Source organism: Carcharhinus amblyrhynchos, chromosome 2 (genome assembly GCF_965287045.1).
Source record: "Carcharhinus amblyrhynchos chromosome 2, sCarAmb.v2.hapA, whole genome shotgun sequence".
NCBI lineage: Eukaryota > Metazoa > Chordata > Chondrichthyes > Carcharhiniformes > Carcharhinidae > Carcharhinus > Carcharhinus amblyrhynchos.
In genome coordinates, this window is record NC_137325.1 from 111,739,412 (window position 1) to 111,764,716 (window position 25,305).

The 25,305-nt window shown below is 37.8% G+C and overlaps 2 protein-coding genes across 3 annotated transcripts; both read left to right on the forward strand.

The window, feature by feature from the left end:
* Positions 1-9,326: 9,326 nt before the first annotated feature.
* On the forward strand, positions 9,327-13,423 carry commd3 (COMM domain containing 3). The gene is made up of 8 exons (XM_080211141.1): positions 9,327-9,491; positions 10,122-10,233; positions 10,327-10,390; positions 10,725-10,759; positions 11,551-11,611; positions 11,698-11,754; positions 11,832-11,891; positions 13,103-13,423. The coding sequence occupies exons 1-8, from the start codon at positions 9,353-9,355 to the stop codon at positions 13,160-13,162; spliced, it is 588 nt and encodes a 195-aa protein (XP_080067267.1). The 5' UTR covers positions 9,327-9,352; the 3' UTR covers positions 13,163-13,423.
* A 1,350-nt stretch (positions 13,424-14,773) lies between these two features.
* On the forward strand, positions 14,774-24,740 carry bmi1a (BMI1 proto-oncogene, polycomb ring fingera). Of its 2 annotated transcripts, none has more exons than XM_080211125.1 (11): positions 14,774-14,890; positions 18,056-18,254; positions 19,586-19,727; positions 19,880-19,976; positions 21,257-21,312; positions 21,405-21,455; positions 22,044-22,152; positions 22,240-22,285; positions 22,506-22,604; positions 23,518-23,598; positions 23,685-24,740. In XM_080211125.1, the coding sequence occupies exons 2-11, from the start codon at positions 18,249-18,251 to the stop codon at positions 24,009-24,011; spliced, it is 1,014 nt and encodes a 337-aa protein (XP_080067251.1). In that variant the 5' UTR covers positions 14,774-14,890; positions 18,056-18,248; the 3' UTR covers positions 24,012-24,740. The 2 variants fall into 2 exon arrangements, with proteins under 2 accessions (XP_080067251.1, XP_080067258.1); XM_080211132.1 differs by lacking the exon at positions 14,774-14,890 and adding an exon at positions 14,958-15,222.
* Positions 24,741-25,305: the final 565 nt, after the last annotated feature.

The following is a 25,305-nucleotide window of genomic DNA, read 5'->3' on the forward strand; positions in this document are numbered from 1 at the left end:
CAGAAGAAAAAATCTCCACATAAACTTTTACATCTATCAAACTGCACATTAAGAATATTAAGTTATAAATAAAGTTGTACTTACTTCATCCTCATTTAAAATAATCTATTTCCAACAAATGGATTGAATTTGAAAATATAACAATATATTCTGCAAGATATTATCAGAAAGTAACAAAATAACAGCAAAGTAACTGAATCTGACATGTAAAAAAAAAGTGATTTTTGTTCATAAGATTAAGAGGAATATTGATTAGTTTGGAATATAATAATTAGGATCTCCAATAGTGTTGCTCAGATGAGTCAGAAGTTCAAAAGCCTTGGCTTCAACTATGAATGGAATCGATCAGCATCTGTTGTTAGAAAAGTTGCTGATAGAAATAGCTGACCTGCTGTTGGGCAATGCTCAGTGATAATTACCACAGTTGAATAGAAAGTGATCTTTGGTTTACCCATTTACTTTGTCAAATAAACCCTACAATAATAATCACCCACTTCATGGGATTGTATTTTAACTTAAACTATGTTAAGCTCCAGAAATTTTTAAACCATGAAATTAGCAATATTAATTTTAGCTACAGGAGAGGTGATTTAAACTTTGATGTCACTTTAAAATATAATTTACCTTGCTGTCTGTAGAGCCAGTGGTTTTGGATTTATTCAGCTGACATATTTCCAGTACTGAGTATGAACAAAGAATATTTTATGACTCAAATTAAAAACAAGAGTCATATATATGTAATAAGAGCCCAAAGCCCAAGCTAAAAAAGTCAATATGGCAATTTCAATTTTATATCAAGTTTGTTCTGTTCAAAATGTGCCCAAGATGTTTGATGCTTCAGTACAAATCAAGAAATCAAATTAATCTAAATATTCTGAATCAAATTCATATTTGGTTTACCTCCTCCTGAATCCTCCCAATGAAATAGTGACTGTAATCTGACACTGATGCAGGAATTGTTTAGGGACAAGTGATATTTAAACTCTGATCAATAAGCATTTTCATGACAGTAATATATTATTGTGACAAAACAACAATACTTAATTAGCCATGGACTAAATGTTCACTGGATGCATGTCATTTGAGGTTCGATTGCACAAACAAGGTGTTACAGAATCAAACTGTTTGCTCCAGAATGTCCTGGCATATCTGGGCCACATTCATCTTCTTGTCATGAGATGTTAGTGAAAACCTATTAAATTTGTTCTAAAGCTGTATCGTCTCTTTTCCTTCTTTTGTTAGTTGCAGGAAATGAAAACGTAAATGACAAATACATGAATAGGATGGGAATAGAAGGATATGGTCCTCAGAAGGGTAGAGGGTTTTAATTCAGTCGAGCAGCATGGTCAATGAAGGCTTGGAGGGCCGAAGGGCATTTTCTGTGCTGTAATTTTCTTTGTATTAAACTATCATATTTTCTCAGGGTAATTTTGTAGAAAAAAGTGTCACCTTCACCTGCGCATGGGTTGGCTTCCCCAGTAACATTTTCAGCTGCAATTGACAATTTCTGAATTGCTTTGTGTCAGTGCACCCTAATTTGCAATGGAACAAAATTCACGTCAGAGAACTGTTTCTTTACTGATCACGTAAATGCAGTTTATGACTGTTATTCAATTGCAATCAGTAAGGTTGAGGTAAATTCGAACCAAAATAAAAAGCAGTAGGATGAGGATTATCATGCAAACTGTTGAGAGAAAATAATTGACACGATGCCTTTGATCTCTTTACAGGATTCATTGAATGTAACTATCAAGCTTTCGTACCTCACTTTGTTGATCTGTGATTAATATTTTCATTGCAAAATATACTTAATAAATGTATACTTTTGTTTTATGTCACCATATATCCAAGTTTAGTTTTGGCTTCTTTATTTTACCTGTGGAATTGTCTATTTCATTCATTTTCATAATGTTGTCATGTTTAAACCAAAGTAATTTTTTTTAAGAAATACAGATAATTTATATCAGGTTTTGCTGGTTTTCACATGTACTGAACAGAGTTAGAAAATATAATAGTATGTTTTATATGGTGTAGAAAATATATCAAAACATTGAAGGATGATCATATCAATTATCACAAGGTAGTGAGAATGAAAGTCTTAACCCTGAGCAACTTCAGATGGGGATAATTAACCGGATAACATTAACATGGTATTGATTCCCAACATGTTATAATGTTGTGAAGAAATTAATATATTGGTACATGAATACACATTAAAAACAGGTCAGAAAATGAGCCATAATCAATAAATTGGTGTGAACACTTTATGTAGCTATCCATATGCGTTGAGAGGGCCTTGAAAGGTATGTACTTTTTAAAAATAATTCCCTATTTTTAAAGAAGTGCCTTGCATTTTTTCCTGCTGTGTTGTATTGTGAATCCACAAGAGTAAAGAAAAAGGATTTTGGTCCCAAGGACATTTCCCTCAAAAGTTTGATTTATACTCTAAAGCTATGAACAGTGTCCAATCAACAATGATGTAGAAAAAGATGAGGAGGGATTTCAATCTTTGGAATTCTCTATTCCAGAGAGCATTGTAGGCTGGATCATTGAATATATCAAAGACAGATTGTTGACTTGCAAGGTCAAGAGTTTGGGGATGCCAGGTGGGAAAGCAGAGTTGAAGCCACGATCAGATCGGCCATAATCTTTATGAATGGCAGAGAAGTATCAAGGGATAAAATGGCCTGCTCACACATTATTTCTTGTCTTATTAAAAATTGTTCCATTTAACTGGTCTAGAAGGACTAGAGGACACAGATTTAAATTTTGGGCAAGGGATGCAACGTGGATCTTTGGAATTCTCTAGCATAAGAGGCCTGAATGTGCTCAATCATTGTGTGTATTTAAAACAGAGATCAATAGATCTTTTGGATACCAAGGAAATGGATGAAAAGGAAAATAATGCAGGGAAGAGATTGAAGTTGGAGATTAGCTATGATCATATTGAAGGGTAGAGTAGGTTTGAAGGGTCAAATAGTCCATTAAATGATCTACTTCTATTTCTTATGTTCATGATGAAACTGCCAGTGCCAAGTGATGTCACCTTCACATCATTCTGAGCTCTGCCCATCCATTTCATTTTACCGGGCCTATTTGCATCCCTTAAAAATATTAACTATTTTCCATTACATTACAATTTCACAAGCATCAGTAATTATCTTGTACCTTAGTCAAGTGGGAATTGCTTTGAGAATGATTAGCAATTCAACTACAGAAGCCATCACAAATGGGTCCGACTTTGCCCTCCTCTAGGTAGAATTCCTACCTCTAAATTATCTAAAAGCAACATCCATGACAGAGTAATGAACAAAACTCTTGAGGGAAATAATAGCACAGCTGCTGGAGACATGAACTTGTTGATCTAATGAAAGAGCACTCACCAGTTTTTTGGTTAATGCCACTGGGTGGCACAGTGGTTAGCACTGCTGCCTCACAGCACATTGGACTCAAGTTCAATTCCTGGCTTGGGTCACTATCTGTACAGAGTCTGCACATTCTGCCCATGTCTGCATGGGTTTCCCCCCACAGTTTGAAAGACGTGGTAGTTAGGTGCATTGGCCATTGGTAAATTCTCCCTCAGTGTATCTGAAAAAGTGCCCTAGTGTGGCAACTAGGGGATTTTCACAGCAACTTCATTGCAGTGTTAATGTAAGTCCACTTATGACACTAATAAATAAGCTTATAAAAAAGCTGATGGGACAGTTGGTTTTTTGCTAAGACAAAGATTTAAATCCAGTTTAAAGTGCACAAGCAGCAAAATATGTTGCAAGATTACAAAATCATTTGGGTACACTATTCGCAGTATTTCCATGCTTCCTCATTTTAAACTTCCTCCAGCTCTACAATCCTCTTCTCCAACTCTGGCTGATTACACATTTCCCAATCTCTTTATCCCACCGGGCTGTACTGTCAGCAGCATAGGCCCTAAACTGCAAGATTCCCCACTTAAACCCCTCTCTTTGACCAAGATTTAGCCACCCCTTTGAATAGTGTCAATTCTTGGCTGATTATGTTCCTGCGAAGTGCTTCAAAACATTTTCTAATTTTAAATACAGTGTATCAATGCAATTTTATTTCCCCACTTTTCCAGGAAGGACTCATAATGTGGTACATTGTCACAAGATCCTGAAAGCCCCTAAGCTTTCATCAAGTAACATCATAAAATAAGAAACAGGAGTAGGAGTAACCAATTCAGCCCAATAATCCTGATTCACTATTCAGTAAGATCATGGCTGATCTGATTGTGGCCTCAAATACATATTCCTACCTGGTCAAGAATCTGTCTAACTGAGCCTTGAATATATTCAAATACCCCAGCTTTTAATACTCTCTGGGGAAGAGAATTCCAAAGTCTAAAGACCCTCAAAGGAAACATTCTTACTCATTTCAGTCTTAAATGGGAGGGCCTTTATTTTTGAACTGTGTCATCCAGTTCTAGACTCCCCACAAGGGTAAACATCCTCCCACTCTTGTCAAGCCCCTCAAATTTTTTATATGTTTCAATAAAATCACTTCTCATTATTCTCATCTTCAGTGAGTGTCAGGCCTAAATAGCTCAACCTTTCCACATAAAACAACATCTCCAGAAATCAGCCAAGTGAGCCTCCTCTGAACTGCTTCCAATGTAGTTATCTCCCTCTTTAGTTAGGGGGCCAAATCTTTACACAGTACTCCAAATGAGGTCCCACTAGGGCCATTGTACAGCTGTAGCAACACTTCCCAACTTTTGTTCTCCATTCACTTGTAATTAATGCCAACAGTCCATTTTCTCCATCAACCACTTGCTGTGCTTACAGAAAGGGGATCGGTTAGTTCAGTTGGTAGGATAGCTGGTTTGTGATGTAAAGCAATGCCAACAGCACAGGTTCAATTCCCATACCAACTTAGGTTATTCATGAAGGGTTACCTCTCATCAGAGGTGTGATGATCTTCAGGTAAGTCACCATCAGCCTATGGTTATCTGGTTTTATCCTATGGTGACTTTACCTTGTGCCTGCATGCTAACTTTTTTTGTTATGCGTACCAGGACAGCAGATTTCAGCAATCTCTTTCCATTTAAATAATATTCTGTTTTTCATTCTTCCTACTAAAAAAATGCTTTTTTCACATTATATTTCATCTGTTAACTTTTTGCCCATTCACTATTTGCAGATTCTTGGTATCCTCTTCACAACTTGATTTCCTACCTTTGTATCCACACAAATTTAGTTATCATAAACATAATCCCTTCATCATGCTGCCTGTTAGCTAACTAATCCACTATCCATGCTAATGTATTATTCACAAGGCTGAGCTCTTACCTGGTGTAGTGGCCTGTGTGTGGTGCCTCATCAAGTGCCTTTTGGAAATCCAAATAAGTCATATGTACTGATTCCCAATTATCGATCCTGCTGTTATTTCCTCAAAGAACTCTATTAAATTATTCAAACACAATTTCTGTTTCACAAAACCATGTTCATCTTTGAAGGTAGACTGATAAATGATGTTGGCAGCTATTAAATGGGAGTCACAGAGGAGCTTGATTGAATCTCTTTTCTCACCCAATGTTTCCAAAGTTGTACTTTGCAGCGAGTTACTGGCTGGAGTCAAACTGTCAAACTGGCAGTCAAAGTCAGGGGACTGTATGATTTTCTCCTTCCAAAGCACAGAACTGGGAAATTGATTCCAATGCTGGCACCTATTGCTCTGATAAAACGTTTGATCTATAAGGGCACACTAAGTGCCTTTAACACATTGTTATCTAGATAGCCCTTGCTGTGTTTTAATGCTTTTATTCATTCGCAGGATGTGGGCTTCGCTGACTAGGCCAGTAATCATGGCCCATCCCCATTTCTCCTGAGAAGGTAGAGGTGAGCTGCTTTTTGAATTGCCACAATCTGTGTGATGTAGGTACACACACAGTGCTGGTAGAGGGGGAGTTCCAGGATTATGACCAAAAGAAGGTGGTAATTGATCTGAGCCGCATTTCCTCGTGAGCAGGATTTACGGCGTCGCTCATGCAAGACTGGAAATTCCCGTCTGAGGTCAACCCTTTGTCCACCCTTCACTTGCCCCGATTCTGTGGCAGATAGGGCAGTAGAATTCCAATGTACATCTAAAATAAAAGCAAAATACTGAGGATGCTGGAATCTGAATCAAAAACAGAAAATGCTGGGAAATCTCAGCAAGTCCGACCGCATCAGTGGAGAGAGTGGACTCTGATGAAGGGCCATCCAGACTCGAAATGTTGACTCTATTCTTCCTCCGCAGATAATGTCAACCTGCTGAGGCCTTCTAGCATTTTCCATTTCCTCATGTCTACTTTTGACTTGCTGCTAATTCTGTTGTTCATTTGCTCTATGGGAGCATTTAACATTTAATATTATCTGGGAATGTCAAACAGTGGTTATAAAGTTATTTGCTATAGGATTACCATACATATACAAGAGTTGGGTACATATATTAGTAAAGAAGGTGCATCAGAGTTTGCTTTTCAGATTATATATGCACCAAGAACAGTTTGTATTTCTTGTAAATTATTTTCCAAAGCCTTTCATTGTAGTCTAATCTTTTTACATCTCAGATGCAAATTTACATCAGTCTTACTGATTCACATGTAATTCTATACTGTGTAACCCTATTTATTTTTCTATTATTTTTGGTGAACTGTGGTCTATTGGGGATTGGAAAGTTATGCAATTCTGTTTTGTCACCCTACTATAGTACTTTCAGCTCAAGCCAAGCATAGGCCTAATGCAGGACAAAGATTTAATTATAAAAAAAATTGCAGATCATGCTGCAGCTGTACAGAACCTTAGTTAGGCCTCAGAGAAATATTGTGTACAATTCTGGTCGCCACACTACAAGACGTGGATGCTTTGGAGAGGCTACAGAGGAGATTTACCAGGGTGTTGCCTGGTCTGGAGGGTATTATCTTTGAGGAGAGGTTGGATTTATTCTCACTGGAATGACGGAGGTTGACAAAGACAAAGACAAAGACAAAGAACAACCCAGCACGGGAAACAGGCCCTTCGGCCCAACGAGCCCACGCCGCTGCATCCTCCTACACCTACCCTGCCCTGCGTGTTGGCGGGTGACCTATAGAGGTTAATGAGATTATGAGTGGCATAGACAGAGTGGATAGTCAGATGCTCTTTCCTAGGATAGAAAAGTCAAGTACAAAAGGGATATTGGTTTAAGGTAGGGAAGTGAAAGTTTAGCAGGGATGTGCGAGGCAAATTTTTTTTAAACGCAGAGGGTGGTGAATGTCTGCCTGGAGCGGTAGTGGGAGCATGAACGATAGCGGCATTTAAAGGACATCTAGATAAATATATGAATAAGATGGGAATGGAAGGATACAGACTCCATAAGCGCATACAATTTTGGTTTAGGCAGGCATCATGATCAGTGCAGGCTTGGAGGGTTGAAGACCCTGTTCCTGTACTGTTCTTTATACTATATGTTTGGCATCTATGTACAATCCTTTACACTGAAAACAGTCAGCACTGCACATCTGCTGAAGCATAGCTGAAGTTAATGCAAAAGTAACATTTTAAACTGCAACTTTTCAATAATAAAGAATTGAGTAACACTATCAGTTTTTCTGTATGAATGCAAATTCCATGTGTGGTCAGATGCTGTTGAGTGAAAATCTATGCACGTGTTGAGTACACATGAATGAAGGTCTGGTTTATGCCAATCACCATCAATATGTAGCACGTACATGATTATCCACTCACATTTCCATTTTGATGCACGCAACATTGCATTGTTTCATTTGGTGTAAATAAGCTTCCCCACTTTGTTTCAACAAATTGCCACCTTGCGACTCAGTAAATAATTGTAATGTAGGAAACTATTTTCTCTTCCAACCTGCTGTCCTTGTGGTCTATCAGCATTGTACTATCAAGTTAATGTTAAATTTTGCTAAATTGTGGATGGGTTCAGCTTTAGCTTCATTGCTTGTTCACTTAGGATCATTAAAGCTAACCAGGACAATTATCAACTATCTGAACCAGATCAGAAGACTATATGTTTCACAAAAAAAACAGTAGAAGATGAAAAAATGTATAAAAGATAAAACAAATACAAACTGATTTTACACAATCAAAATCAGCATACATAAATAGTCTCAAAGCTTTATAAAGTTGTTTTCAAATTTTGATTGTCAAACAGTTTTGAACTAATTACAAGCACAAAATAATTCATGAAGATCTAAATGGCATAATACGTTATAAAGACCATTTTCTTTTACGTCTAAACTGGGTTTAAATTCACCCAAATCAGTGGGATGGATGTGTCTTCTCTATTGTTTTCTAGTAAATCATTCAACAGAAAATTGCAACCCTGCTGTACACAATTCTGGGACATAATTGTGACAATAAACTTACGTACCACTTTCCTCTCATCACGAAAGTAATCCTTCAAGGAATTGGGATACCATTTCCCAGATAATACTCCTCGCATTGAGCTTGAACATGAAACGCTGAATGATAACTTTAAGAACATCGCAGCTGTCCTTAATCAATGTCATCAAACATGTGTTTTAAACAGTGGTGATCGTGCTCTGGTTGTGCTTATCCTGCAGCTGATGAGAGCCACAAAGTAAATGTGGACTCCATGGGATCCCTACAAATGGAAAAACTACACTGAACAAAAACAAAATTAGCATTAATAAACGATTGGCCTAACCCACTTCTCTCGGTTTAGTTCTGATACTTAAACTAGCTGTTATTTGGTGTATTGCTAGAAGCATCTATTGTACCAAAGCACCTGAAAAATAATTACTTGAGTTCCGGGACAGACAAAGGTTCTGTAAGGCGGGATAGGGCGGTTCATTTCAATGTGATAACTGTTTAGCCGGGCATAATCACTTATTCCAGCGTGCTTTCTATAGCTGTAGTAAAAGACACGATTATATTTACAATTATTGTCCCATTTATATCTAGAAATGTGTAAATTCTAAACTCATTGAAGATCTGCTTTGATGTTTGAATTAACAGTAATATTGGCATTTTATCTTTTTGTTGCATCTTTGCATTTTAAACAGTGGTTTAAATGTCCTGTGCGAGGAGACAGTAACGATGTGCTGGTTTTAATGTGTGCAACGCTGTGCGGAAATAGCTTGCAAGAGCGTGTTCACATTATTGCACAAATGATTACGCATTCACACTTTGCACACTAATTATGGTAATATTTCTGTAGGAATGGCTACTAAGTGGGCTGAGTTTGGTGGTGAGTAGCTTGCTCGCTTGCTGGGGCAGAGTGTGTTGATATTCTGGCTGCTGCTGTTCATTGCTAACACTGTCACATCCGCGTGGATCAGCTGAGCTGGATCACGTGGCTGTGTGTCGAAGGTCAGTCCAGCACAATGGAGCTGCCAGAGTACACACTGAAAGGGTTGCAATTGCTGGCCGATCCCAGCCACTTCTCCAACAAAACATTCCACATTTTAGTGGAAGCGGCTTTCGAGAGCCTCATAAACCCACAAACAGACGGAGCAGTATTTGGTGAGCGCGTATTTTCGAGCTATTTGCGGAGGGCGGCTGCTGCTGTTTCTTTATACTGATTTAATACAGGAAGGTTACGCTCGGTTTGTTCCTTTTGCAAACGGCTCTGCGTCGCAATGCTCCCGAATCCAGTTATAAATAACATTTGGGACAGGGTGTTATTTGCTAAATGCGTTTCTGTTGGCCGACTCCTTGTTCTCGAGCTGTCGACTTGATGGCGCGAAATGCACACTGAGCCTGTATATTGTTCATTGTTGTGGACGAATATCCTGGGGCCTAATGCATCAGGGTAGCCAACTGAAAGTGTATTCTGTTTTACGAGTTGCTAATAAATATTTAAAGTCCCAATATGTTCTATGTAAGTAAAAGCGGACACAATACTGTCTCAAGTGACTTGTGTAGCGTTTATCATTGAAGGCAGAATGTATCAAAATAGTTCTGCAAAAGCAGAATAAACTGTTGGACTTGATTTTTCTTCGAACTAACGGTCTTTTTTTGGTTTTTGAAGTAGCTGACAAAATAACCTCTTTATTAATGTCACGTAAGCCTTGGACTAGACGAAGGCCTCTAATAAGTGGAACGTTTTGTGTGGAAATGGTATTGAAAATCACTATCTACCATTGTGTGCAGACCATACAGAGCTGAGAAATTTGGACTTGACTTTGCTGAAACAATGCCATGTAGCCATCGCCACCTGCGTATTGGAGGCAGCAAAACAAAACGCCGACAAATCGACTATAAGGTTACCTGTCTAAGATTAATGAATGTTGTGTATTCCGTTTAACATTGTTTTCGGATATGGAGGCATTTTGTGACTGATGTTCTTCAATTCCAGCACGTTACTTGAAGACTGTAGATTTGGAGGAGAAAGAATAGACATATTTTGCGCAGCATACCAGGTTTGCTGTCCCTCACATACCATACTGTATTTGTAAAGTTATTGGAAGTGCTGCAGTTTTGTGTCGAAAAGAAAATCGAGTCGGGCAAATGGTTCACTTTTTTCATTAAAACCAACTAAATTTCTAACCTACAGCTGACTATAGATAACTTTATTAAAAAATGCCTTACGATCTTGTATAAACGTGCTCTGATAAATTCACATGGAATTACAAGTAAAATGAAGCAAGTATCTACATTGTATATCATTACTGAAAATGTAGTAACCGAAGCTAACCTTTTATTGTAGCTTTGATAAGGCGGCTAAGTTCCTATGTTTTCTTTTGATATATTTAGAAGAACAAAGATAAAGTGGAAACCTTACTAGGCAGGTGAGTATTAATTGTATATTAGTTTGTTTGTGCCTGTGTAGAGATGGGGGTTGGAACGGTGTTCCATCTTGGGTGCGGTATCTATAACTTGTTTCACTGGAACAACTTGGGTTATCATTTTTTTTATCATAAAGGCACTCCATTTTCTACCTAGCAAATGTTTCTCGGCAAGGGTTTAAAACAACTGAAATACTAAAACTATTTTTAGATGTTTTGTTCAATTGACCATACGATGTTGTTCAGTTCAAACTGCACAGGCTGCCTCAATCATAAATGCAAGGTAATATTTAATTATTTTAACGCCAGTCCAATCCATTGTAGACTGCCTCCCTAAAGTTCGTGCTGCCGAGGTGTATGACGAAAATTGAACTTAATTATAAAATTGAAGAAAAAGGAGGGGCAGAAATCAAACTGTCTAATTATTTTAACATCAGCACTTGCACCCTGGCTAATTAACATGTCCTTGTTCACACATTTAGTTAATATTAGCCATACATTTACTTGAGGGTGAAGTTTTTTGAAACTCGTGTTTACAAATTTAGTGAATTTTGCTCCTAAAGATCAGTTCACCATTGCCATTAAAATGGATTTTCTTTTAAAATCACCTTCGTTTTGACAACTGTATCTCCAACAAAACGACAACTTGTTCTAATTGAGTTTTAAAATATAGTTTGACCAAAACTGTTAATACAAATTTTGGGGGGTGGGTTCTGACTAGTTCGGAAAATGTAATGAAAGGAATTGCGTGATTTGAGATGCATTAATTTTTATTCCTGTTAAATATCTTGCAGTTTAGGAAGATTTCCTTCTCATATCATTGATGCTTCTTGGCGCCTGGAGTATCATATTAGGGTAAACATTTTCATACAATACCCTTCAAATTATTTGGATGTCACAAATATCCGAGCTAAATGCATTTTTTTGTATCTGTATTCCAGAATAACCATCTTCACAAAGTCAATCAACCAGCATATTTACTCACCTTGAATGTCGAGGTAAGGATTAAAATGTTACGTTTTGAGTTTGAATTGCTTATTTAACACGGTTTAATATTGTTTTAACTTCGTTACAGAATGGCGAGTCCCGGCCAGCTCATGATGTTACTTTCAGTTGTACAATGGAGCAATTGCAGGTAGACCAGCAAAACTTAATCTCCCTTACAAAATATTGACGCTTTCCCTCCGAAATGTCAAGTTTGAGGTTATTTTACTGTTTGCGCTTTAGGCTCGATTGTAAAATGGTAGACTTTACATATGGCTAGTTGGGATTGATGCCATTGCGTCAATGATTCTCTTTTCTTTTGGAACATAACTTCAAGAACACTAATTGTTTGAAAACAAGTACATTGTGGGATCACCTACAGGCAAATTACATGTTAGCTAAAAGTCGGTTTCTATTTGAGGGTATGATTTAAAAGACATAAACTCTAGTTTATAATTTCAACCACGTTGATTTCAGGAGCCACTATTAAGATTTCTTTTTCATTCATTCCTGGGCAGTGACTTTTACAAATAGTTGCCTGCTATCGATTGGAAGAGGGAAAACCCCGGGTTTCATTATTTTCTGTGTCTCTGCCCATGGAAAGATTAACCCTTCACTGAATTTACGCCACTTATTTTGATAGAGGAAAAACCTCATTTCATTGCACTCTCATTTTACATTTTGAAGTGTTGAATTTAAATAGCGTCTAATGCGTGTATCAATTCTAATAAATTTGTATATAACATTGTTTTAATTCCAATTTTAGGGGGAATGTTACTGACTGCCTAATGTGAAGCCACCTCCTGGCTTATTCTCAAACTTTTTAATGTAAATGACCATTTGCCTTTACAAGGTTTAGTGTTATTACTAATGCCATTTGGCACATTTTTTTATTTTAGAAAGTTCAGCAATTTACAAGACACTTGAAGACATTATGCTCGGCAGCTTTCCAATTGGCATATTTTACAAAAAGCTATCTCTACTTCGAAATTTACAAACTAACGCGAATTTGCGACTTGGAATTGTTCAGTGAAAATATTAGCAAAATAGCGTTTTATTTCAAGCCACAAAGATTTTAAACTTCATTTGTGAATTTCTAAAGCTTGGCCGTGTTACTTGTTTGAGAGTCTATGCATCAAGGTGTTGATGATTTGACTATGAATTGTTTCTAATTTTAACGACGGTTGGGTGGGGGGAGGAAAAGAGGAGAGAGATCTACTGTGATTCGCAAATATTTTACATAAAGTTACTCGGGTTTGTAATCTTGGGAAAAGATTTAAAATGATTTTTTTTCCCGGACGGTAGTATACATTTCTGACTCCCGTGTATATGTAATTATAAAAATCTGCTTTCTCATTGCAGGATCTTTTGGGGAAGTTGAAGGATGCAGCTAAAAGCATGGAGAAGGCGAGTCAGATGTAATTGATGAAGCTGTGGGAACCGCGATTGAACTCGAGGCTGTGGGTGGTATAAAAGGAATTCTCCAGAACCTGCCTGCTTCCACATTCTATGCAAAAGACGAACAACACAGAATCCATAAATAGTTCAAACTTTACATTTAGCGAATGTATTCCACCCTATACTTGAATAAAATACTGGTGTGGAGGGAGAATTTTGCTGTATCATGTGTCGCGTTTGACTGTGTATATACGATTTTTCCACAATAAAGACATGCTTCCTAAAGTCTGAGCTATCTTATTTCGCACTTTGATATGATTCCACGCTTGTTTCAAATTTGTTGGGTACGTAATATATTTTGCCAAAAGTCAAAATGTTGATACTTTAAGTCGCTTTCAACGATCTAAACCTATTCGAATTGATTCCGACCCCCCTCGAATGAAAGCAACGTTTTTGAAGAGATCTCTTACTATTCTTGACGTCTCCAGGTGCCGGTTTGGGGTGAAGGGGGAAGCTTCTGAACTGGATGCAATTCTTTAATGATGTGATTTTATATATATATATATAAAATTCACATCTTGGAAGTCGTTTGGCGGGTATTGTCCTCTTCTTGCCAACATTACAAGACTCGTTGGAAATTGGGGAAACGTCAATTTTAAATAAGATATCGGAAGCGGAAAGTAGGTTTTTTTTCCTCTTCACCACCCCCCCCCCGGAATATTTTCTTAAACTTTTAATAAACCCATATTTTCCCAAAATGTCTGTCAGTCCGTTCATTTGTAGGTAACCAATGCTGCTACGTCCAACTTCGGAGCTCTTGCCTCGTTCGAAACGCGCGTTTGTATTTGTTTCTGCTTTCCAATTTAAACAAAAATACAAAGAAGTCGTCTTTTCCGGAGGTTGTACGGCACATCAGTACGGAGAGTCGGGATGTGTGAAGTGAACTAGTTGTGGGAACTTGTCCACGTTCCAGTGACTATAGTTCATCTGTGCTGGGGAGGAATCGTGAGGCTGTGAACAGTAACAACACATATTACAAATGAAAAATTGGATCAAAAGGGGGGGTCGCCCCACCGCCAATCCCCAGTCGCTACAACATGAAGATTTTATACATCATCATTCAGCAATCTAATCGTAATGATAATATCCTGTTGGCACTTTATAAATGCGAGCGTGCAGATTCCTAATAAAGGGAAGCTTTCATTTGAAATCTTGGCTGAGACGTATTCTCGAATGTGGAACAAGAGCCTGAAATAAAAGTTTGCAGTCATATTTTATTATATAACATCCTCTTTTTTTGTTGTTGTATTGTAACCACGAGACTCTTATTTTACCCGGCGACATGTATAGATTTCTTTTTTAAAGGGTTTGATATTGGTGGAGCTGGAGCTGATGTGCGAGTGAGGCTGGTAAAGGGTGCATTATTTGGTGTTTTTTTTGAAGAGGTAGATGGGTGGTAGAGGAGGGCGGTGCGGTGAGAGGATTGGGGTGGTGGGGGGGGGAAGGAGGAGGCGGAGGGAGAGGAGGAGGAGGGGAAGGGGAGGGGGGTGGAATCGTCTCTGATTACACCGACTCTAATTCCCAGGCCACCCTTAAGGAATGAGACCACGTGACGGAGCGGGGCGGTCGAACTCGAGCCATTTTGGGGACGGTGTCAGTTTCACGGCACCCATCACTGGGGCTCCGGGGGTGGGTTTTTTTTTCCCTCCCAACTTCTACAAGCGGGGAATAGCCCGGCCGCCTCGCCACCAGGTAGAACGGGCTGAACAAATATTGCATGGGCGCTGATCGGCTCCTGCCAGGGGTCGGTGTGAGGGTTGAAGGAGGGGGCTAGTGTTTAACGAATGTTATTTTCTCTCCTCTCTCCCTCCTCTCTCTCTCTCTCTCTTTCGAAGCTGCAGCCTCTGCGATTGCAATTGACAGCGTCTGCAGCTCATGCAAGATGGCCGCTTGGCTGCGATTCATTTTTTCCCCCTGATCTACAACTTTCATTGTTTTCCGCGGGGTGCAGGCTTGGAGCTGGGAGTCGCCGTGCCCCGGGCATGGTCTCACCAAGGCTGCGCTGCCTGGGAAAGATCTCCCAGGTACATTGTGGCCGCCACTTGAGGCCGATTTCTCTGTTTGAAATGCACCCGGTGCTGCCTCTCTCTCTCTCTCTTTTCTCTCTCTCTCTCTCTCCTCTCTCGCTCTCTCTCCTCGCTCTTAAGGCTGACAGCAACTCAGCGGCTTTATCGCCCGTCCTTATTTCCACTCAGTTTCGTTTACGCACTTCATTTGCAAAAAAAATGTTCGATTCTCCGCCGCGTTTGAGTCTGTGACCTTTCTGCTCGTTTGTATCGAGGGAATGATATTTGTGCTTTCGATCATTGCAAGTTGGGGGGTTCGAAGTGTCGCGGATTTTTATTTATATTTCTTTGAAAGTTGACCAGGGTGGAAATTTGCTGCTGTTTCGCCGAAGTGTTATTAGTCAGCTCATGTACAAATGTGTATTTTGACATCAAACGGGGAACCCAGTGGAACGATTTTATAGACTTAGGATCCGTACAGGGTGAGGTATGTGCTTGTGTGGCTGTTTGGGTGAAAAGTCGAATCTGGGGTCTTTTCTGAACTTAACTTCTCAGGAGTACTTCTTTGGGTTTTGACGGTAAACATGGCGGTCGGTGGCGGTGCCCCTCGGATCCTTGTACAGTACTTGTGGTGTCAAGAAGTAAATAAACAACCAGGAAGCCTGTAAAGCTTTGTTATAATCAACTATTAATATGTTGAAACATTTTTTTCCCTGCCTGTTTGTGGACGTTTTCTCTTTTTTTTTGTCTCTTGTGAGTGGTAACCAGGACTGTATCAGATTGACACCAGTGATTTTTCCCGGCAGAGCACGAGGTTTGCTGAATGAGTGGGAGTGAGCAAGTGTTTTGTTTTCGCCTTTTTGCCCAGTTAGATTTATTAGAATGGATTCCGAGAACGTGTTGGCGTCGTTTGCTATCCCAGTCCTGTGTTGTCTTGTTGATAGTGATGATGGCGGTAGTAGTGGGGCAGGGGGTGGCGGGGGTGGGGTGGGGGTGGGGGGCTGGTGGCGTTAGATTGGGGACGGAGAGCTGCAATATAATCTAATGATGTTTTGATTGCGAGGATGCCGATTTCAAGGGGCCAAGATGGTCTTGGTCGCAAAACCTTTTCGGCTTAATCCAAGCGAGCAGCAACTTGACAGGGACAACTGAGATTGTGTGAGAACACATGCACACAATCCGTGTTTGTAAACGTGTCCCCTCGGTTATACAGGGTTTTAATGTTACAGAATGGTCTCTGATGTACTTAAGCGAAATGACTGAGAAGTTCTGAGAGCAGCTAAGGATGATATGCAGCCGAATAACCTTGTTTCTCGTCTAATAGTTTGATTGTTCCAAAATCAGAATGGCCATGAAAAGGAAATAAAACAATCCAATTTGCACCCTCCCCACCCCCCTCCTTTTACCCATGTATTTGATTTCAGTCATGCTATGTGTTAGTTTTAGTTAATAAGCTAATATTTATGTTCTGAGCTGTTGTATAGCCTTAATGTAGCTTTCAGAAATCTTGTTTATATGTGTGTGTGTTTATACCGTAGTGGCGATGTTTTGACTGGCTCTGGCTATGGTTATTTTGCAATTATACATGCTGAACACCACAGTTGAAATATTATAGTAGACCATGCTTTTCTCAGAATTGCTGCTGGCTGTCCTAGAATATTTTATGCATTTTTCAGGTGTGGTTCCTCTTGTACAATATCTTGAAGACCCATGTGTCAGTTGGTCTACGTTGTTTTGTTGTACTTCATCCTTCCTTATTTCTTTGTTGCTTTGGGACGGTTGAGCACGATGTTATGAAGGTTAATTGTTCATCCCGCATCGGGCTTTAAAAAATACTCAAGGAGACATGAAGTTCCACAGCTGACATGAATTACCCAGCATAAACGGAAGCCCATGGGTCTGTGAAATAAAACACGTGTGTTTACATGGTTGTGTGTACCAAGGTCGAGTTGTCTCCCCGTCATGAAGGTTTCACAGATGGAGTGTTTAAGCTATTGATCAGTAAATCCTCATCCGTTTTGTTAATCTCACTCTGATCAGAAGGGCCTGACGGGGAGAGCGGAGCGTTTGGGAACACGTGGTTTGTTTTTTATTTTTTTTCTCTTTTCCCCCGCGGGATGGGTCTAGGGTACTCGATAACGAGAGCCGTCTAAAAGCTGGCGTGCGAACTCCAAATTGCTGAACGTGTCGCGATCTCTGCGACTTCCAACTCAATGAGAAAAGAGGGGGCGGGGGTGGGTTTGTGAGTTTCTGGGCATGGAGTTGGGGGGGGGGGGCAGGACAAACCGTGTAAGTCGGGTAAACAAACGGGGAACTTCTGTTGAGTTCTGTTGGTTGTGTCAGACTGCTGAAAGAGTGAAGGCTGAAACTTCATTGAGATCTACATGTCGTTTGTGTGTGTCTTAACGCCAACTGAAATATAAGAAACTACAGAAATGTTGATTGCTTATGACCTGATGTAGTTTGATTACTTCGGAACGTCGCGCGTCGGCGCTGTGGGTAAAAAATGCTTTCTTTAAAGCAAATGTACACGAACCTTAATAAATACCTTTGTTTTGATGGCAAGCAAACCGGTGTAGGTACTGTAAATAAGTGCGAGTAGTAGTGACTTTTTTTCACTTGGCCGCTAGTGCCTGGTATTTATTTGCTCTGGTTTCTGTGCGTCTTCTGAATTCTGTGCGTCACACAGTTATTTGCATGTTGTCAGTTTTCTTGCTGGTTTCTCGAGTACAACAAACTCTTTTCTTTTTCACGTGTTAAGTGGACCACAAACCACAAAAGTTTAGTGAAACATTGAATCTTTATTAATTCCTGTTTCCTGATTACTTATTAATTAATTATTAATCAATAGGCGTGCACTATCAAAGTGATCCTCTGCTTTGGAGCCGCAGCCACCTCTTAATCGCCCCGAGAAGGAGACAGGCGTTTGCAGAAGAAAATCGTGTGATCACAAAAGCCACTACTTACAGCTAGTGTCGACGTGGAGTCTATCTCAAGGAGAGCCAAAAAAACGATGATGTGCGCTGTGTTAGGGCTCATTTGAAATGGCGGTGAGATTTGCATGTTTAGATTACTCCGATCTTCCTCCGGTCGTGATTGCAGATTGAAGGTTTATACATTTGCGATATTTCCACATGAGCGCCGTGGGTCTTCCCGCAGAAGCTCGCTCTATTTTCGGTCCTCTGGCGAAATGCCAAGTGTAACCCAAGTTGCTATAGTAACTGTAAGAATTGCCGAGTATGGGCACCAGCAGACGTCAATTTGCCTTTTCGATCATTAAGAACGGTCCTCGTGTAGGACACGAACATTATTTTATTTATTTAAATTTGTAACGGCTCAAGCTTTGGGATCTGCATCGCATTACTAGTGCAGCACCCCGATGTTCATTAAAATATTTCCAACGAACATGTAATTGCCGGAAATGGCTTTGTAGAACACAATTCTTCCTGTTTCGCTTTACGCGGGGCTAAAGAATCGTCGGTTTCATGTCAAGCATAAAACGTGTGATTGCAAATCCAGATGCGATTACTCTTGTAATACAACAGTGTTCTGCTAAATAGATAGTCGCTTTGTCCTTTTTTTCCGCAAATTTTCATCGATTCCGACGTGCCGTGAAACGGCACAAATATGAGCCCAAAGGCATGTGGGTTTCGCGGAAAGAAATGTGTTTTGGTGCAGCCGGTTTGTATCCGAGAGTAAAGTGTAGAAAAGGCGGTTTTGCTATGCTTAAAACATGAAGGAAACAAAGCCAACAAAACGACCAGGAGCGGTGTTCAAAATTCATTGTCATAAACCTGCATGTTTGTGGTCTGTGGTTTTTTTTGTCATTATCACCGTGAAGGTCAGGGGAAAGGTGGTGTGTATAAGATCATCTTAAAATCCGTCTGATTACGAAAATGATTCAGTGTGTGTTTCAATGGCTTTCCTTTCATTGGGTGTGATCTGGCACATGCAATATGGATTTTACAACTCATGGGAAGCTCCGGTAATGTCAGCTTGTCAGTACTTCAGTAAAAACGATTCTTAGCTTTGGGGTTATCAATTGTTTTTACAAAACTACTTTGTTTTACAACCTTGCCAATTGAGATTAAGTCAACTCAAGAAAGAGAAACGTCAAAACGTTGATTACCCGGTGTATTGCGAACATTTTATCTAGAAATTGGTTCGTATATTATAATTTGATCATTGTAGCCTTAGAAAATAATGTATCCATTTTTGTATCTTGCCATTTTGCATTATACGTTTTTTTTCCTCGCTTAATGATTGTATCCGACTTGTAACATGGACCAATTACATTAAGCCAAACCAGTGAACTTAATATGGAATGGAATTCCATAGTAGGAAAAACTATTCCTTTAACGTGGGCTATGTTTCTGCTCAGCTTCCAGAACGCGGCCATTTTAGTCAGAAAATGCACCGAACAACACGGATCAAAATAACAGAACTGAATCCTCATTTGATGTGTGTGTTGTGTGGAGGATACTTCATAGATGCAACAACCATCATTGAGTGTTTACATTCATGTAAGTACATTGGCATGCCGCAGACCAGCAGGCTACTCGCTTATGTTAGAATTGAAGAAAACACTCTAACGTAAAGGTGTTTCATGTTGACAAAATCAATCATTACAACCGACTTATTTATAACCGCACGCCATTCCTGCTTTTATTCACAGTTTGTAAGACCTGCATCGTCCGTTACTTGGAAACGAGCAAATACTGTCCTATTTGCGACGTGCAAGTTCACAAAACTAGGCCCCTTCTTAACATTAGGTATGTATCCGTGTACTTATGGTGATCTTAATATTTGATTACACCATTGGATGTGCGTCTTTGAGAAGTGTGACTGAACAACTATATGGAGTAGACATACATATTTGTTTGACATAAATACAATTCTTAAACTAAACACATGATGTACTCGTCATTGTACCTTGGTTAGTGAGACAAGTTCACCTAATATATTTTAAATCATACGATCTATCATGAATGTGCTTTATTAACTGCATTGTCATCCTACCCATTTACTATGGATATTTTGTAAACTGGAATCTAAGAAAATGGTCATTTTATTGATATCAAACATCTCATTTGAAAGTAGTTTGCAAAGATTGAATGAAGAATCTGGTGTTGCAGTGTTTCCAATTCTGAATTGGTCATTTGGAAAGTGTTGATGACAGGAGCTCCAAGCATTGAGGTCATGTTGGTGATATTCAGTGCTATTCTAGAAATATTTTATAGTCACTTCCACTAAATGAATGTTTCTGCTGAGTGAATTGAAATGGGAAATTTAAGCCTTTTTGTTATGTTAAGTGATGGTTAAGCTAACGTTTGGTTGTTAACTTACTGAATTTACTGCAAGTATTGTTAAGTTGCAAAATCAACCAGGTTTACTAATTTGAAATATATTTTGAGAAATTATCCAATTACTGTCCAAATTAAGCATGCAACAGTACCCCCACATTCTGCCAATTCTTACAAAGTTGAAACAAAAAGCAAACTTCATTTACTAAATTTAACTTCTACTATTACTCTATTGAAAGAAAATTATGTTGGATACATGCTAGAAAATATTGCAAAAGCAATAGGAAAATATACCTATTATTTCCTGATCTGCTCTAGAAATACAATAAGTTCCACCTCAATTTACCAATTAACATAATCCCTGAATGGAAATTAAACAGTCAAGTGTTTCTTGTTACTCTTTAACTACACTAGCAATTAATTATCAGTTGAAAAATGCTAATTATAAGTTCCTGTAAAGTGAACATTTTCACCAAAATGACAGTTTCTATATTTACAGACTACAAAGATCCATTTAGGTGGTAATTTCCAATCTAACAATGGCAACATACATAAAAGACCAAATTTTGCATTTTGGAATACTGTGATCCCCAATAAAGTTGTTTGGATTTGTTTTAGTATTTACTGAAATTATTCTAGTATAAATGCAAATGAAAGTCATATTGATAATGCTATGTGGAATAAATAAGTGGAATTAAATCTCTCTACAGTATTGTAAAGTATGACTCATGTTCAAATCCTTTCTTTAGGTCAGATAAAACATTACAAGATATTGTATATAAATTAGTTCCTGGCCTTTTCAAAGGTAAGCGTAGCAATGTTTTATAAAACAAATTTACATTGAATTGAATTCCTCTTTCTGTCAATCACTTGACTAACAGGCTTTTGTCTTTATAGATGAAATGAAACGTAGAAGGGACTTCTATGCAGCTCATCCTTCTGCTGATGGTAAGTGTGAATATAGTAGAATATTTTTGGAAAAAAGGACAAGCTTTAGTCATCATTAATTTATTTTTCACAAAATAGTAAAGTGATACTACTCAAAGATTTCCTTCAATTTTTATGTCTGTAATGCACACTAATTGTACCATAAACCTTTTGGTATATATTTTGTAAATGTCTTTTAGGTTTGAAAACTCAAATGCAGCTGTTGCTGTAATTGTTATGATGAGACTATTCTGCATAGGCCCACACTTGTTTTCACATTTTATATTTTTCTGTTGAATTGGTGCATATCAGGATAATTTTATGCTGTTATTCTTTAGCATTCATGCAAAAGTTAACCTTTCGGTCAATACCAATGTAATTTGTCATCTGTGAACAGTTTCAACTGTCTTAAGTAAAACCTAACATGGTATGCTGAAAACATAACATAAAATGTGAAATTGAGCCACAGATCTAATACACAGGTTTCTTTTGACATCTTGTAGTCCAAATCTTTATATTATATTTGACTTATTTTCCTAATTTGTATTGAAGCATTATTATGTGAACATATTCTGAAATCACTGTTTCCTAACATTCAAAATTTTATAGCTGCAAATGGCTCTAACGAAGACAGGGGTGAAGTCACAGAAGAAGAAAAGAGAATTATAACAGATGATGAAATCATTAGCTTATCAATAGAATTCTATGAACAAAATAAGTAAGTACAGCAATCATAGAAAATATACTGTATCACAAACTATTTGTGATTTAGCATTTTCTTATTGCTAAATGTCTTTTATAACAGGACAGAACGAAAAGGAATTGCAGAAAAAGAGAAGACAAAAGATGAGGTGACGATTACATGTATTTGTTTCGTCAAGCATACTTAATTGTAAATGGGGTTAAACAAGCAAAGATTAATAAAATAAATAGTAAGCTGTTTTAGAATCTTTAATGTAAGATGGATATATTTATATAGAGGAAGCTGCTACTAATATTTAAAGTGCTGAGATTTTCACTTTATCAACAATTGCACTGCTACTGTATCTGAAATCGTCTTTCTTTCTCTAGATGAATGACAAGAGATATTTGCGGTGCCCAGCAGCCATGACTGTGATGCATTTAAGAAAATTCCTGAGGAGTAAAATGGATATTCCTCAAGCATTTCAGGTACACAGTGCTACACTTTATTAAAGTTATAGAGGAGTTATGATTTCTCATACATAATCAATGGTGTTCCATCAGAGAAGAAAACTGTTATGTTCTAATATTAAAAGTAATCTTGAAAGATTTTGTTTTCTTACAGATATTTTTGATTTCATTTGGGATGCGGAGAATTTCAATGTAATTTCTTTTGCAACATAGCTCTGAAATTTTAAAGTGCCAATTTAAATATTATACAGACAGTTTGAAGGCCCCTATAGTGTGCATGCATGCAATTATACGCATACAACTTGAACGCAGCATATTCTATTTCTATAGCACAAATAATAGTGAAATGGGATTTAAAAATAATAGTTAAATCTATTTTTATTTTAATAAATGTAAATTACTTCAATATGCTAGTGACGTTTCCAAGCTGATTCATTTTGTCATCCAGGACATTTTATACTTAAATATGAAATTAAACATATCAGTTGTGTTGCAAAGGATCTGATCATTAAAGAACTCCTACCAACTTCAAAGGAGCAGATGTAATAAAAAAATCAGAATGGGACAATGAGATATTGTAAGATTGTTATTTGTAAACTGACAAATTGTCTTTATCTTGCCAGTCCTGACAAATCACTCATGACTGAAAAACAGATTATAGATTTTCTTGCCTACCTTCAAAGTCTTCATGGTTACTTAATTTTGTGGAAATCAGTTATATTGCTGACTTATGAGTTAATAAAACAATTTAATATAACTTGTAGTGTAATGTGAACATCTTTGCATTTTGCTTGTTTCATTCTTTACAGTGATGCATTGTTATTTACATAAAACTACAATGAGGTCTAAATTTGCAAGCGGCATGTTTTATTTTGTAATGATAAAGAAAGTATTGGGTTAACCCTACTGTTTTTTTTTCTCTTCACTTTAGATTGACGTTATGTATGAAGATGAACCATTGAAAGATTATTACACTCTAATGGATATTGCCTATATTTACGCATGGAGGAGGGTAAGTCCAGTCAGACTGTTCGAATGATCTGGAAAATTTAATCTCAGACTTCAATCCTTACCAGAGTATCTTATGTTTTATTTCAGAATGGACCACTTCCTCTAAAATATCGAGTCCGGCCAACATGCAAAAGAATTAAGATTGGTCATCAACAAGATGGATTAAATAACACCAGTGGAGAGGTAGAAAGTGACTCTGGGAGTGATAAGGCTAACAGCCCAGCTGCTGCACCATCCACATCGTCTTCACTGCCCAGCCCCTGTACTCCAGGGCAGTCGCCACATCCACACTTTCCTCATATATCTACTACCATGAATGGTTCCTCCAACGCCAATACCAACCATCAGATTCCATTCAGCAACAACAGAGCACGCAAATCATCTGTCAATGGCTCATCAGCATCATCAGGCTGACAGTATTCACCAAATAGACAGTGCAACATCTATATTCGAAGACCTGTTCATACCATGTGATAATATATAGATATAGAGAATGCTTCGCATTGCAAGCATCCTTAACATCACTATTTTGTAGTGACTTGTACATTTTTGTTCAAAGCGAGAAACAATATGTGGCTATACTACAAATAGTTTTGACAACATCTTTTGCTCCTGAAGACAATTTTCCAGTATTTGGGAATGCAAAATAGCAAGGGATCTACATCACTGAAATGTGCATTGCAAAGATTTGAGGATATTTACAGCTAACAACGTTGGATTTAATGACTCGATGATTTCGCAGGAGATGAGACTCACAAGATAAAAAATGAAGGAAGGAAAGCTGGGCAGGAAATTATTGTAAAGATGTAAACGTTGGAAGATATTTTGTACAACTGTTTAATTGAATTGAAGTTTACTATATCTGTATATCAACATACTTTTAATTTACCAGTAGTAGGCATTGTGATATTGGCTGTACAGATGAAATATAAAAGGCTAGTGATTTTACACAATGACCACCAATTGAGAAGGAATTTAAGATAAAAAATTAGAAAAATATTATTTTTAGCCATTTCACTGTGAAAACCGATTGACAATAGATGTTGGCATCTATGGTTGTTAAATGCTTTCCTGCAGCATTAGTACACATATTACAAAAAATACTGAATTGATCAACCCCAAAATAAAATTGTTTTAATGATTTATCATTTTAGACCTTATGTGGGTATGAAGTATTTGAATTGCCTATAGAACAACAATATTTACATCTCAATTTCATTGACCAGTTAAGTTTCTAGATCTTAGAAATGCTTAAGAAAATTCAAAGGTGTTGTATGGATAGAAGCCAAACATCCAATAAATTACTATGAAGCGTATATATAAGCTATAAATTAAAAATATACTGCCCCTGTGAATTCAAATAACTTGAGAAATTCTGCCTTGTATATCACCATAGCCAAACAATGTGTACATGCTATATATGTCTTTTACTTGAAATGCTCATTTCATTGTTTTTACTTAAATTTAACAGTCCAAATTACTATTAACAAACTTTTTAAAATTAGGCATGCCATCTCTTGTTAAATTTTAATATTTAAAGAATTACATATACTTGATATTTTTAAAGGGGATGCAAAGGGGTTTTCCCATTGATATTGTTATGAATTGAATCTAGGTCAACATTGAACCTGATATTTGTTCAACCTGTGCCAGTAAACCTGGTGGTGTTAAATGACTTTAAGAATATAATAGATAAAGATGTTTGAAT